At 47.6% G+C, this 12,937-nt stretch overlaps 1 protein-coding gene across 2 annotated transcripts in view; it reads right to left on the bottom strand.

The window, feature by feature from the left end:
• LOC122380996 (RNA-binding protein FUS-like) overlaps positions 1-10,488 on the bottom strand; it is a 30,794-nt gene extending 20,306 nt beyond the window's left edge. For both annotated transcript variants that reach the window (XM_043364688.1, XM_043364773.1), the window contains exon 1: positions 10,222-10,488. In XM_043364688.1, coding sequence (XP_043220623.1) covers positions 10,222-10,231 — 10 coding nt within the window. In that variant the 5' untranslated portion in view covers positions 10,232-10,488. The remainder of the gene's footprint in view (positions 1-10,221) is intronic.
• Positions 10,489-12,937: the final 2,449 nt, after the last annotated feature.

Genomic DNA, 12,937 nt, shown 5'->3' with positions numbered 1-12,937 from the left:
TTTTTTTAGGCCATCACAGTATTTGTCAACAATTGTTGTTTGGGGGGGCTGGGGAGGGTGGTTACTGGCTCATAATCTGTCCCCCCCCCCCAAAAAAAAGAAAGAAAACGAAACCGATCATCCGCGAAAAGAACTATTGAGCTCAAACCAAGATGACGAATCGATTTATAGGTGTGCAGGATGACTAACGATGCCACTTTTTGACTTCTTGTGTCAAATAAATTCCATCATCTGGATAGCACGTCAACATTCTATTTGACATTTTGCAACAAACGTATACTATTTGGCGCGACTAGCCTCATAAATGTTCTGAAACTAAAACCGTTTCTTCGCAATTAACTTGAACCACGTCATCCCAGCTTATGCACGACAAAAATAAAATAATGCTTCAGGATCACTGGCCTGAATTCCAATGCTTAAAGTTTACTCAAAACCGGTGTGGCTGAGGCACTCTTCGCTACATCTCGTGACGGCCACCATTGTGTTGCATTTTTCGGTAAGCTATAAGTTAATAAGGAAAGGATTGGTGAATGGGTTGAAAACAGCCCTCACCCTCCACCCCCCCCCCCCCCCTCCTTCTTCTGGAAACATAGTAACCGAAAGATCTGGCGATGGTTTATCCACCTCCTCTGCCGCCGCGCTGCGAGGCCTCGATTCGTTCGGTATGTGGCTTCCTGAGCGGTCCTCCCCGGAGGCAAGGTGAAAGGTCATGTCCTGTATCAGAACGTTGCTGAATATGTTTTATAGTTCTTCCAAGGCCTTGGACACCGTTTTATTATATCGGATAAGCATTGCAATTTCTTGTCAATCAATACATCTAAAGAAAACTTGATCATAATCTTATACTGCGGCAATTGTAGTTCTGCTTACGGTTGCCTCTTTATGATACGGGCCACCACCACCTCCACTGCGCTGGAGCTCTGGCGTTCTACCCCTCCCCGCTACGGACCAGCCCTCGGGCTAGGTGTGTTAGTACTGAGCGCAAACCTGTAGTAGTCACGTGACTTTCATTCACGTAGCGGGAACGGCAGCTATAGGCGATACCAAGGACGGGCTCTGGGGAGGCAACCGGCGCGGAAAAATAGCACGATTGTAGTTTTGGAAGAATATCTGTTGCGGTAAGAGGAATTATACAAAACATACGTCCTAGGAGCAAACATGTGTTATTCCTCCATACTTTGCACTACATTTCCTTTCTCCAATGGCCAGCACTTAGCAAATAATAGCGCAATTCTAAATTGGTAATATATGTGTACAGTAGCAACTGCGGGTCCCTGTACCACACTGAAGTTTTTATTGAACCTTCTAAAATTAGGAATTAATATGACTCAAAGTTTTTTCCATGAAACTGTCCCTTAGCACCCCACTGTCCCTTAAAGGGACCCTCCCACCTTCAAAAAAGTTAATGAATTGGCATGAAAGTGATGTCACTCGGTTCAGAAAGAGCAAAAACGAATATCTACCAAATTTCATCGAAAAATATTCACCGGTTTTCAAGATATTAGACTTTTACTTTTGTTTACTTTTTGGGATCTCCACTGTTCCTAGCGACATTATTTGAAAGTGCGGCATTTGTTGCGCGCAAAGCAGCATATACTACAGCGTGCTACAAAACGTTTTAGTCAAACATTTAACGGACGTTTGAAAGCCTGATGACGTCATCAGATTCCCGTAATGGTTAAGAGATAGGGACCACGCTGGTCCCACCCTGCAAGTAAAGGGAAGCAATTTCTTGAACACCATATAGCTGCGGGGGTTGCGACCAGGGCCTCGTTTCATAAAGCTCTGCCGTAACTTACACCTTTCCGTAATTCACACCCTTTCAAACTACGGAGCGCAAATAAAGCCGTTTCACAAAGCCACAACTGGAATTGTTTACACCTCCGTAACTAAGCACATTTGCGTAGTTACCGTAATTTATCAAGCGTCCTACAAATTACAATTTCATGTCAACACTTATTTTTTTACGAGAAATTATAAAACAATTATGTTAAATTTAGATCTTAGAAATTATTTATGAAAAAACAAAATTTATATTGATGACCATCCTTTATTAAAACAATATATTAAAAACAGCAGAAAGCCAGCAGAAGCAGAAGTGCCTAACTACGAAAGTGGCGCGGCGCGGCGAATAAACAAAATTCCGATAGTGGCCACCACTGAACTCTACAATGTGGAATGCGCATCGGCCGCCAGATGGTGTCCAACGGTGCCGCCATGTTGCGCAGACCAGGAAGCGGCCGCCGCCTGTGTTGGGGAATAGGGAATTCGGGACCTCGATTTGCGTTTGCGGTCGCTGCATCCGTTACGTTCAAGCTATGTGGACACGGAACCCGGCATCTTACGCAGAATTGAGTGGAGAATAAGATGAAATCCTAAAAACTTCTCAGATACAAGGAACTAATACGTTAAGCCATTATAAGTCAATGGGGAAATATGAAAATTGCTATTTTGGCGCCGAGAATGATCTGAAACTATCTCAAGCATATAAAATCATGATTTCATGCAACCCTTGCAAGGTTCTATGCTTCATATTTGCATTGTTGCCCTTGCGTGACGTCATTTGTGACGTCACAAGGGTCACAGTTTTTCTTCAATAACTCCCGATTAAATTGAGCTAGCGAGTCGGGAAAGCCACCAATGGACTCAGGAAGACCTGCCGAATCGAATGATATGCGACATGACCTCTTTCGACCAACTTCGTGACCTGGGGGTGCTGACCTGACTTTGACCTGAGGTCAACACCCTAAGTTGACCTGACCCGAACAAAAAGTATATCACTCGATGCGCCTGAGCTAGCTGAACACGATGATGCCAAAATCGCGGCTCTACGGCCATTTTTGGCGAAGTTATTTACCAAAAACCGAACCCGTGCCTTAGATCACTTGACCTGACCTCAGAGGTCACCGGTTGACCCGGGACCTTTACAGTGGGTTCCTACCAGTCACTCTGCATTATCCTTTGTCGCAAACGACCAATTTACCGCTTAATTCTAGTTTAATTAGCGGCGCATTAGCGAGGTGGGTTCAATCAACCCCCTCGGCCGGGGCAAATGTAGGTCCGGCGAGTGAATTTGAGGAATTCTGAAGATACGATCGTGTTCCCCACTCAATTCTGCGTAAGATGCCGGGTTCCGTATCTACGTAACTTGAACGTAACGGATGCGGCGACCGCAAACGTAAATCGAGGTCCCGAATTCCCTATTCCTCAACACAGGCGGCAGCCGTTTCTTGGTCTGCGCAATATGGCCGCCACCGTTAGACACTACGGCCAATAGGGTTCAAGCGGCATTGCTCCCCTGTGGTGGCCACAAAAAGCGACTGGTACAGAAGATTTGCAGTTTCTTTTTCTCTTTTTGGCTGTTCTTTCTTCCTCACCGGGCTCAACGTTATAAAATATATCAAAAACTAGCTTCAAATCTTCACATTAATTCAAAATCACGCAACATTTTTGTGCGTAGTTTACACCACTGATATCAAGAGCTTGATAAAATATTTGGCGTTAATTACGTCGTTTTATGAAACCCAAATGGCATCAATTGGTCCGGAATCGAGCATTTGCCGTAAATGAAGCTCCGTACTTTCGATGACGTGAATTACTCCGGTCTCCGGCTTTATGAAACCGAATTGGCATCAAATACGCCAAATCTGGCATAATTGACGGAACGCCGTAAGTAATTCCTTTTATGAAACGAGGCCCAGAGCCCTGATCGGCGGCCGGCTAGTACTCTTGCCCGCGCTCACATACGCGCACGTTACCCCGGCAACGGGCTATTGACCAATGAGAAGCGAGAAAAGTGTTACGTCACTGCGATTTTTCATATACCTGTGCCCCCCGGACGTGACGTAGTGTGCTCGCGCGCGTGCAGGGTCTCTGCGATCGAAAAAGAGCGCTAGCAGCGCGCCACTCGACGCCGCGATTGTCAAAAGCGGCGTGTTAGTATGCTTTATTATGAATGATGTGTGTAAAAGTGAGTTTTTATGTTGTTTATTTGGAGGAAATGGTTGGAATAAATTTAGTTATTTTTATTTCTGTTGGTAGGAGTTTTAATTCAAAAGATTTCGGTCTATGCCATTGATATTTACTGAAAATACCTTCGCTTGAATAAATTGCAGATATTTGTCAACTGAAGTGTTAGGTAAGCCTAAATGATATGTAAAAAGGTAAGAGACACCCTGATTATCATTTGAGAAACGAAAATATATGAATTTTCCTTATAAGACTCGGTCAATATGCTACTTCGCGGTTTATGCCCCGAGGATGTCCGAGGGTTCCCGTTAGTTTGTCGTTGGCGCTCGGCTCGCGCGCGAGCCGACGTCACCGCCTGTGACGTCGGCTCGCGAAATACGTCATACCCTGCACACAAAATAGCCGGCTGCCGAACAGCGCTCAGGATAAATGGTGGTTTCTGAGCCTGGCCGCAAACTTGGCTATCTCAACTCAAAACTAATGTAAAGGTGGGAGGGTCCCTTTAAAGGGACCCTCCCCTCCCACCTTCTAAAAAGTTTATGAATTGGCATGAAAGTGATGTCACTCGGTTCAGAAAGAGCGAAAACCAATATCTACCAAATTTCACCGAAAAATATGCACCGGTTTTCAAGTTATTAGACTTTTACTTTTGTTTACTTTTTGGGATCTCCGCTGTTCTTAGCGACTTTATTTGGAAGCAATAGTTTGGCAGTTGAAAGTGCGGCACTTGTTGCACGCAAAGCAGCATATACCACCGTGTGCTACAAAACCTTTTAGTCAAACATTTAAAAATCGTTAGATATCTGCGCTGACGTCACACATTCAGAGGGGTATTCCTATGCATTAACCCCTCTTAATCAAAATGCTGCAATTTTGAAATTCAATATTTCAGATTTAAAGGGACCCTCCCACCTTCAAAAAAGTTTAATCTACCAAATTTCACCGAAAAATATTCACTGGTTTTCAAGATATTAGACTTTTACTTTTGTTTACTTTTTGGGATCTCCGCTGTTCCTAGCGACTTTATTTGGAAGCAATAGTTTGGCAGCTGAAAGTGCGGCACTTGTTGCGCGCAAAGCAGCATATACCACCGCGTAATTCAAAACGTTTTAGTCAAACGTTTAAAAATCGTTAGATATCTGCGCTGACGTCACACATTCAGAGGGGTATTCCTATGCATTAGCCCCTCTGAATCAAAGTGCTGCAATTTTGAAATTCAATATTTCAGATTTAACCCACGAGCCGCTGGGGGGGGGGGCATAAAGTTGCCCCCCCCCTTTACGTTTTGTGGAATATCTCCGAAACCTGATGAGCTACGAACGTGAAACTTGGCATAGCTTCAGATGAATACCTAGGCAATGTTTGAAGAAATTTTGGTGGTTGTAGTACCTAAGATGACGTCACAGTGACGTCATAAAGTTTTGTCGTTTTCCGATATGGACCGTTTCTGATGACGCTGAGCATGAAACTCTGTAAATGAACTAGACAGCACCTGCTGTCATCCTAAAACATCTAAGTACACTTCCATCTAGTTCCTAACCAATAATCGGCCCTTTATATTCGGTCCCATATATCTGATGTATCGTGAGGAAACTGAGAGTCGCAAATCTATAATTTGACTTATGACATCACTGTGACGTCATTTCAAATGGGATCGACACTAGGGTGTGTCATCGAGGGGGTGATTCTCGCAGAATCAAACGCCGTAAGGTTTTTCCTTGGCACATTGATCAATAATGAATTTTCATCCATATCCGAGTCCACCAAAATTAAAATTCGTGCGGCGCCAGCCGTTCAAAGTTTTGGCGCCCGGCGTTGCAGTCTCCAATGCTGAGCGTCACCCAGCACTGCGAGTAACACCAAGTATTGTAGGAGGTAATAATGCAAAATAACTACCGCTGAAAATGATGCTTTTGAGCGCTTCTAAGGCTGATTGTTGCAAAAAAGCATGTCCTTAGAGTGTCCAATTACTGTTTTTATTGTGCTTCATGAATTAAATCGAGCATGGCTTCTGAAACTAAAGAAGAAGCTGCCCGATTTTGAGAAGCGGGCGGGGTGGAGGCGGAGACGACAAGTGACTCAGATTCGTCTTCTGAAAACACCGACTCCGTGGCATCCTCTGGGCGGTGCTTCTTCTTCTTCTTCTTCTTCAGCATGTCATCTCGTGTGACCTGGCCCGTCTCCACCAGGAAGTCCCGGATGAGTCCAGCCTCGGTGGAAAGGATCAGGGTATATTGAGTGAAGGGTAGGACGAACTTTGGTAGGAATTTCTAGTATAACTACTAGAAAACCTACTATATGTGGTCGGGACTAGCAAAAAGTTAGTTCAAACTAGAATATGGTAGCGCTCATGGTTGGCAGTCGTGGCGCGCACGTTACATTCATTTCTTAAATTTCTTAAATAACAGGTTTTAGGGGCCGATTAGTGGGTAGATACATTCAATTAGCTGTTAATAATTGATTATGCAAACATTCAAGAATCTACATCATTCAATTCTAGCCAAAATCACTCGGCGCTCCCAAGATTCGAACTCACGACCCTTGGATCCGTAGCCCGATACGCTACCGACTGCGCTACCGAGGACCGCGCGCCGACGATCGGAGAGGCGGATCGCGGGTGCTGGCGTGCAGAGAAATCTTTACCCTGTACGCCGTAGAAGATCGGCTGGGTTTCGTGAAAAATGGTAGAGGAATTGTCGAAAGAAAATTCATCGATCTATCATTTGAGACTAAGAACCATTGATTCCTTCAAAGGTTGACCGAGATATCGCTCGCCGAAAACAGGCCATTTAACATGTAAACCCTATGGGCTGGTAGGAAATGTACGCCGTGGAGCAGCAGTGCTACCAACTAACTTCGGCGGGGGCCGGAAAGGATCTCCCTCAGCGTCGGCAAAGGGCCCCACGGGCGGGTCCGTGGCCCCTGGTAGGCGGGGTAGTCGACCAACAGGTGTTTGGCCGAATCCGGTTCGTCGCAACGGACTTTCTCGTCAGACTCGGCCGGACCAAGTCGGAATCGGGTGTCTCCGGTGAGTGGGGAGCAGCTCACGCGGAGCTGTGCCACTGTGGTCGACGCTCGGCGGTCCAGTTCTCTCTCCGTGGCCCAGAGCGCCACATCGTCCGCATTCGCAGATGTGTACCTCCAGTTCCCGAGCCGCAGTTATAGCCGGTCATACGAGCCTGCAGGGTTAGCGTCCGATGGCTGCGCTGGTCCTTCAGGAAGACAGTCTCCTCCTGAGTGACTGTGGGCGATGAGACTTGTGCACCTGCTCTGAGAGTTGCATTTGCATTTGGCGATATCCAGGAGTTGTTGAATTATGCAGTGGCGGCGCTTTGCTGGTTCCCTGTGTCGTGCTATAATTGTCGTATGGGCATTTCCTAATCAGCCACGTTTTTTTTCGCCTCGTGAGTTATGATCCGGATAGCATAGGGCCCTGCCGAAAGTGACACGGCCGCGTACAAAACATTTCGTGATAGGACAGCCGGCACTTTTGTCCCAATAGCGACTGCTGACTAAAGCAGAGGCCTTCAGTTATGTCAGGTGGCTGAGTGCTCAAAGAAGAAATCCAACAAATAGTGCATTTAGGGCCGTGGCGAAAAAAGGACAAGGCAACTCTGAACTAATGAAGGAATCCCTGTTCGCGATCTATGTAAAACACACGACGAAAGTGATCAAAAGGGACTGCTATAAGCCCTACAGACAGCCCTACAGACTTCTGAACAAAACACCAGAGACACAGGAAGGAACAAAGCGCCGCCACTGCATAATTCAACAACTCCTGGATATCGCCAAATGCAAATGCAACTCTCAGAGTAGGTGCACAAGTCTCATCGCTCACAGTCACTCAGCGGGAGGCTGTCTTCCTGAAGGACCAACGCAGCCATCGGACGCTAACCCTGCAGGCTCGTATGACCGGCTATAACTGCGGCTCGGGAACTGGAGGTACACATCTGCGAATGCGGACGATGTGGCGCTCTGGGCCACGGAGAGAGAACTGGACCGCCGAGCGTCGACCACAGTGGCACAGCTCCGCGTGAGCTGCTCCCCACTCACCGGAGACACCCGATTCCGACTCGGTCCGGCCGAGTCTGACGAGAAAGTCCGTTGCGACGAACCGGACTCGGCCAAACACCTGTTGGTCGACTACCCCGCCTACCAGGGGCCACGGACCCGCCCGTGGGGCCCTTTGCCGGCGCTGAGGGAGATCCTTTCCACCGAGGCTGGACTCATCCGGGACTTCCTGGTGGAGACGGGCCGGGTCACACGAGATGACATGCTGAAGAAGAAGAAGAAGAAGAAGCACCGCCCAGAGGATGCCACGGAGTCGGTGTTTTCAGAAGACGAATCTGAGTCACTTCCCGTCTCCGCCTCCAGTTCCACCCCGCCCGCTTCTCAAAATCGGGCAGTTTTTTCTTTAGTTTCAGTAGCAATGCTCGATTTAATTCATTGAGCACAATAAAAGCAGTAATTGGACACTCTAATGACATGCTTTTTGCAACAATCAGCCTTAGAAGCGCTCAAAAGCATCATTTTCAGCGGTAGTTATTTTGCATTATTACCTGCTGCAATACTTGGTGTTACTCGCAGTGCTGGGTGACGCTCAGCATTGGAGACTGCAACGCCGGGCGCCAAAACTTTGAACGGCTGGCGCCGCACGAATTTTAATTTTTTGCAAAAACGGTTGCTATGCCGTGTGTTTGCAGGTCTCAGTGCCAAGGAATTTCTTTACGGCATTTGGTTCTGTTACTGATGACACACCCTAATCGACACCAAATTCGGACACAACCTCCGCTAGGTATTCAGGAAGATGTGTGCAAAGTTTCGATTTTCTATCCCTTTGCGTTGCGACGATATCGTCGCGGAAGTAAAGGGGGGCAACTATATGCCCCCCCAGCGGCCGGCGGGTGGCGCGGAGGCCCAGCGGCCGCTGGGTTAAGGCATTTCTCGATGTTGTGAGTGCCGAAACCGGTAATTGTGAGCCAGGGACCCCATTTTGGCTATCTCAACTCAAATCTAATGTTAAGGTGGGAGGGTCCCTTTAAAGGGACCCTCCCACCTTCAAAAAAGTTAATGAATTGGCATGAAAGTGATGTCGCTCGGTTCAGAAAGAGCAAAAACGAATATCTACCAAATTTCATCGAAAAATATTCACCGGTTTTCAAGATATTAGACTTTTACTTTTGTTTACTTTTTGGGATCTCCGCTGTTCCTAGCGACTTTATTTGAAAGTGCGGCATTTGTTGCGCGCAAAGCAGCATATACCACCGCGTGCTACCAAACGTTTTAGTAAAAGATTTAAAATCGTTAGATCTCCGCTGACGTCACAAATTCTAAGGGGGCATACCAATGCATTAGCCCCTTAGAATCCGAAAACTGCAAGTTTGAAATTCGATATCTCCGAATTAAAGCATTTTTCGATGTTGTGAGTGCCCAAACCGGTATTTTCAGGCCATGGCCACCAATTTGGCTATCTCAACTCAAATCTAATGTTAAGGTGGGAGGGTCCCTTTAAGGCATTTCTCGATGTTGTGAGTGCCGAAACCGGTGATTGTGAGCCAGGGACCCCATTTTGGCTATCTCAACTCAAATCTAATGTTAAAGGGACCCTCCCACCTTCAAAAAAGTTAATGAATTGGCATGAAAGTGACGTCCCTTGGTTCAGAAAGAGCAAAAACGAATATCTACCAAATTTCACCGAAAAATATTCACTGGTTTTCAAGATATTAGGCTTTTACTTTTGTTTACTTTTTGGGATCTCCCCTGTTACTAGCGACTTGGAAGTAACAGATTTGGAAGCAATAATTTGGCAGCCCTAAAGTGCGGCAGACGTCGCGCGCAAAGCAGCGTATACCACCACGTGTTAACGATGGTTTTAGTCTAAGATTTAAAAATCGTTAGATCTCCGCTGACGTCACAAATTCTAAGGGGGCATTCCAATGCATTAGCCCCTTAGAATCTGAAAACTGCAAGTTTGAAATTCCATATCTTCGAATTAAAGCATTTTTCGATGTTGTGAGTGTCCAAACCGGTATTTGCAGGTCATGGCCACCACTTTGGCTATCTCAACTCAAAACTAATGTAAAGGTGGGAGGGTCCCTTTAAGGTGGGAGGGTCCCTTTAGCACCCCATTTTACGGTAATTTCAGAGCTCTGACATTTCTGAAAAATAACAGCACAGCATGGCATAAGGAAGGGAATTGTGAGGAATCTTTTTAATTAATTGAAAAAAATCGAAACAAAAAACGTCACTTACCGTCAGACATTTCTAATTTTTAATGCAGCACAGACTTCCCCAAAGATATGTAACAATGAACAAAGACCGCAGTAGGCAGACCCGGGCCGTGCAGCGGCACCCGACACCGAAACCCTATGACAATGAGTGCAGTCGGTCGACACCCTGGTGGTAAATCTTCGTGGATTATCGCGCGTATCCGTACCCAACCGACACGACGCCGACACGCCTCTCTGACCCCATCCCAAGCTTCCCCTCGCAATGGCGTCGCGTCGGTTTTGTCTTCAACACGTTTTGAAAGAATGCGGCGTTGCCAGAAAAAAAAAAATAATTTTCTTATTTTGTTTGTTTTTCTCTGCTGCTGCTCATGGACCGCCATATTTCTTATCTCGAAATCAGTATGGTCACCGTGGAAATCGGGAGAAAATTATTGATTCCTGGCAAATTATTGACTCAGCACATTCCTTTCACTACCATCGATATAAAGAGATAGGACACCCCTATGTAAAACCCGCTCGCTAGATACATAAAGCGGCCCGGCGGCCAACCACAGTCGACATCATAGACTCGCTAATGCCTTCCTCGCATGTGTAGGGGGGGGGCGGATGGACCCCCCCATGGTTTTTCGGCAGAATAACTCGCGCAAAAAGCGGCCGATGACGACGAAACTTTCAGTACCCTCGAGTTGATCAATTTTACACCTACTCTGAAAATTTCATGACCCTGACCCAAATGACCTTTGACCTGTGACCTGCACCTGATTCTCGAGACCATGTTCGGCCGGAATCGCGATTTGGCGTATATCAGCTCACATTATCTGCGCGTTTCCAGTCTTTCTGTGATTGTAAACGTCCAAACATGTGAAATGATGTTCGTCCCATGCATCACGGTGGGTGTCAAGGTCACCTGAAGGTCAGGTCAGGTCATTGACCTTTGGAGACCTGGGTTCACTTTTTCGAGTTTTACATGTTTCTAGGGTGGTTCATCGGGCTGATTTTGAATTTAGCATCCATCTTAACATTTACGAAGTAGTTTAAGTGCCTTCGTAACATGTTACGACGCCGCCGGTGGTAGTTGACACCTACTATGGATAGCCGGTAGGACGCCTACTGGTTGACCTGACCTGACCTGACCTGACCTAGCCTAAATGCGTGAAGACATCATCTGTGATCAAAACTAACATGATATTCGTGATCAGCACCCCGAAAACCCCCATAACAGCTTCTTTTTACGTCACAGGGCATATTTTAACATACTGACTGCATCCCATTTGGGGACGCAGCCCCCTGCCTTTGGGCCGTAGCCCTCGCGAAATTTGGACCACTGCCCCAGTAAACATGCCGACGTCGGCCCGACGTCGGGGTGACGTCGGCAACTCGGCATCGGCATGCCGACGTCGGCCCGACGTCGGTCCAACCTCGGCACGACGTCGGCTGGATGTCGGATATGCCCGCATGTACCGACGTCCAGCCGAGGTCCAGCCGACGTCGGGCCGACGTCGGACCGAGAGCAATTGCTGAGGTCCAGCCGACGTCGGGCCGAAGTCGGGGCGACGTCGGACCGACATCGGCCGCTGTTTTGACCGTTAAGATAATATAAAATACATATTTCATGTTTCATAAAGAGCTTCTGTATTCAAAATATCCTCAGGAAACTCAAATCTTCCTCCACGCCGCAACCCCCTGATCCGGACTGGACGGGAAACTTTATTCCATTTGGCATTGCCCGTAAGCCGAGCTCGCCCGTAGCCGGGTGCGGTGAGTGCTTGGGGGCTGCTCGGCCTATCCTTTGGTCTGGCTCAGCCCCGGCAACTCACCAGGGCCGGGCCCAGTTCATATAGAAAGGCCAGTCGGCAAGTGTCACTTTGCCAAAGTGCCACTTATCAAAGGGACACTTTGGGAAACGTTGGTGCAGGTGTGTAAGAGTGGCTATATGAATCCATTGTGGGGTCGCCCTTTCCAATAAGTGTCACGTAACAGCAATGGGACCAGGGACTCTATATGAACTGGACCCAGGGTGCTCGCCAAGAAGACCAATGCCCCCATCCTATCATCCTTCCGGCTCTGAAGTGGTCTTGTCAGACCGAAAGGGCATAACCCAACAAAACAAACTAAATTCGAAATCTGGCTGCGTGGTGTAGTGGTTAGCGCACTAATCTCGCGTTCAAATGTCACGGGGTTCGAAGCCCATCGCCGGCTGATGCTTTTGGCGTGTTGACTGTTGTCCCAGTAAACATGCCGACGTCGGCGACTGGGGGGCTCGAATCCCGCCGCCGGTTGATATTTTTGGCGCGTTGTCCCAATAAACATGCCGACGTCGGCCCCGTCGGTCCAACGACAGACGATCTCGTCAACCTCGGCAAACGACCTCGGCCCGACGTCGGCTCGACGTCGGCTGGACTTCGGCTGGATGTCGGAACATGCGGGCATATCCGACGTCCAGCCGATGTCGGGCCGAGGTTGAACCGACGTTGGGCCGACGTCGGCATGTTTACTGTGGCGTCCCACACTGAAATGTCACGGTTTCAGCGGAAAAGTGCAAGCAAAAATAATTAGCATGCCTCGGTCTTTTACTATGCAACAGATGTTGCCTTCCTGATTGCTTTGTGCCCTGATTTAGGTACTATGCACCTAAGCACATAGGTACATGCGCTCTCCAGTCCTTGTGCCCTGCTGTGGTATCGTGATCCTGTGTTGGGAACTTTACATCATGCCGTGCCTGTGTGCGCCGGGCGGCG

The sequence above is a fragment of the Amphibalanus amphitrite genome, unplaced genomic scaffold (genome assembly GCF_019059575.1).
Source record: "Amphibalanus amphitrite isolate SeventyFive unplaced genomic scaffold, NRLGWU_Aamphi_draft 000001F_arrow, whole genome shotgun sequence".
In the NCBI taxonomy this organism is placed as follows: domain Eukaryota; kingdom Metazoa; phylum Arthropoda; class Thecostraca; order Balanomorpha; family Balanidae; genus Amphibalanus; species Amphibalanus amphitrite.
This window is presented reverse-complemented; position numbering and strand designations above follow the sequence as displayed.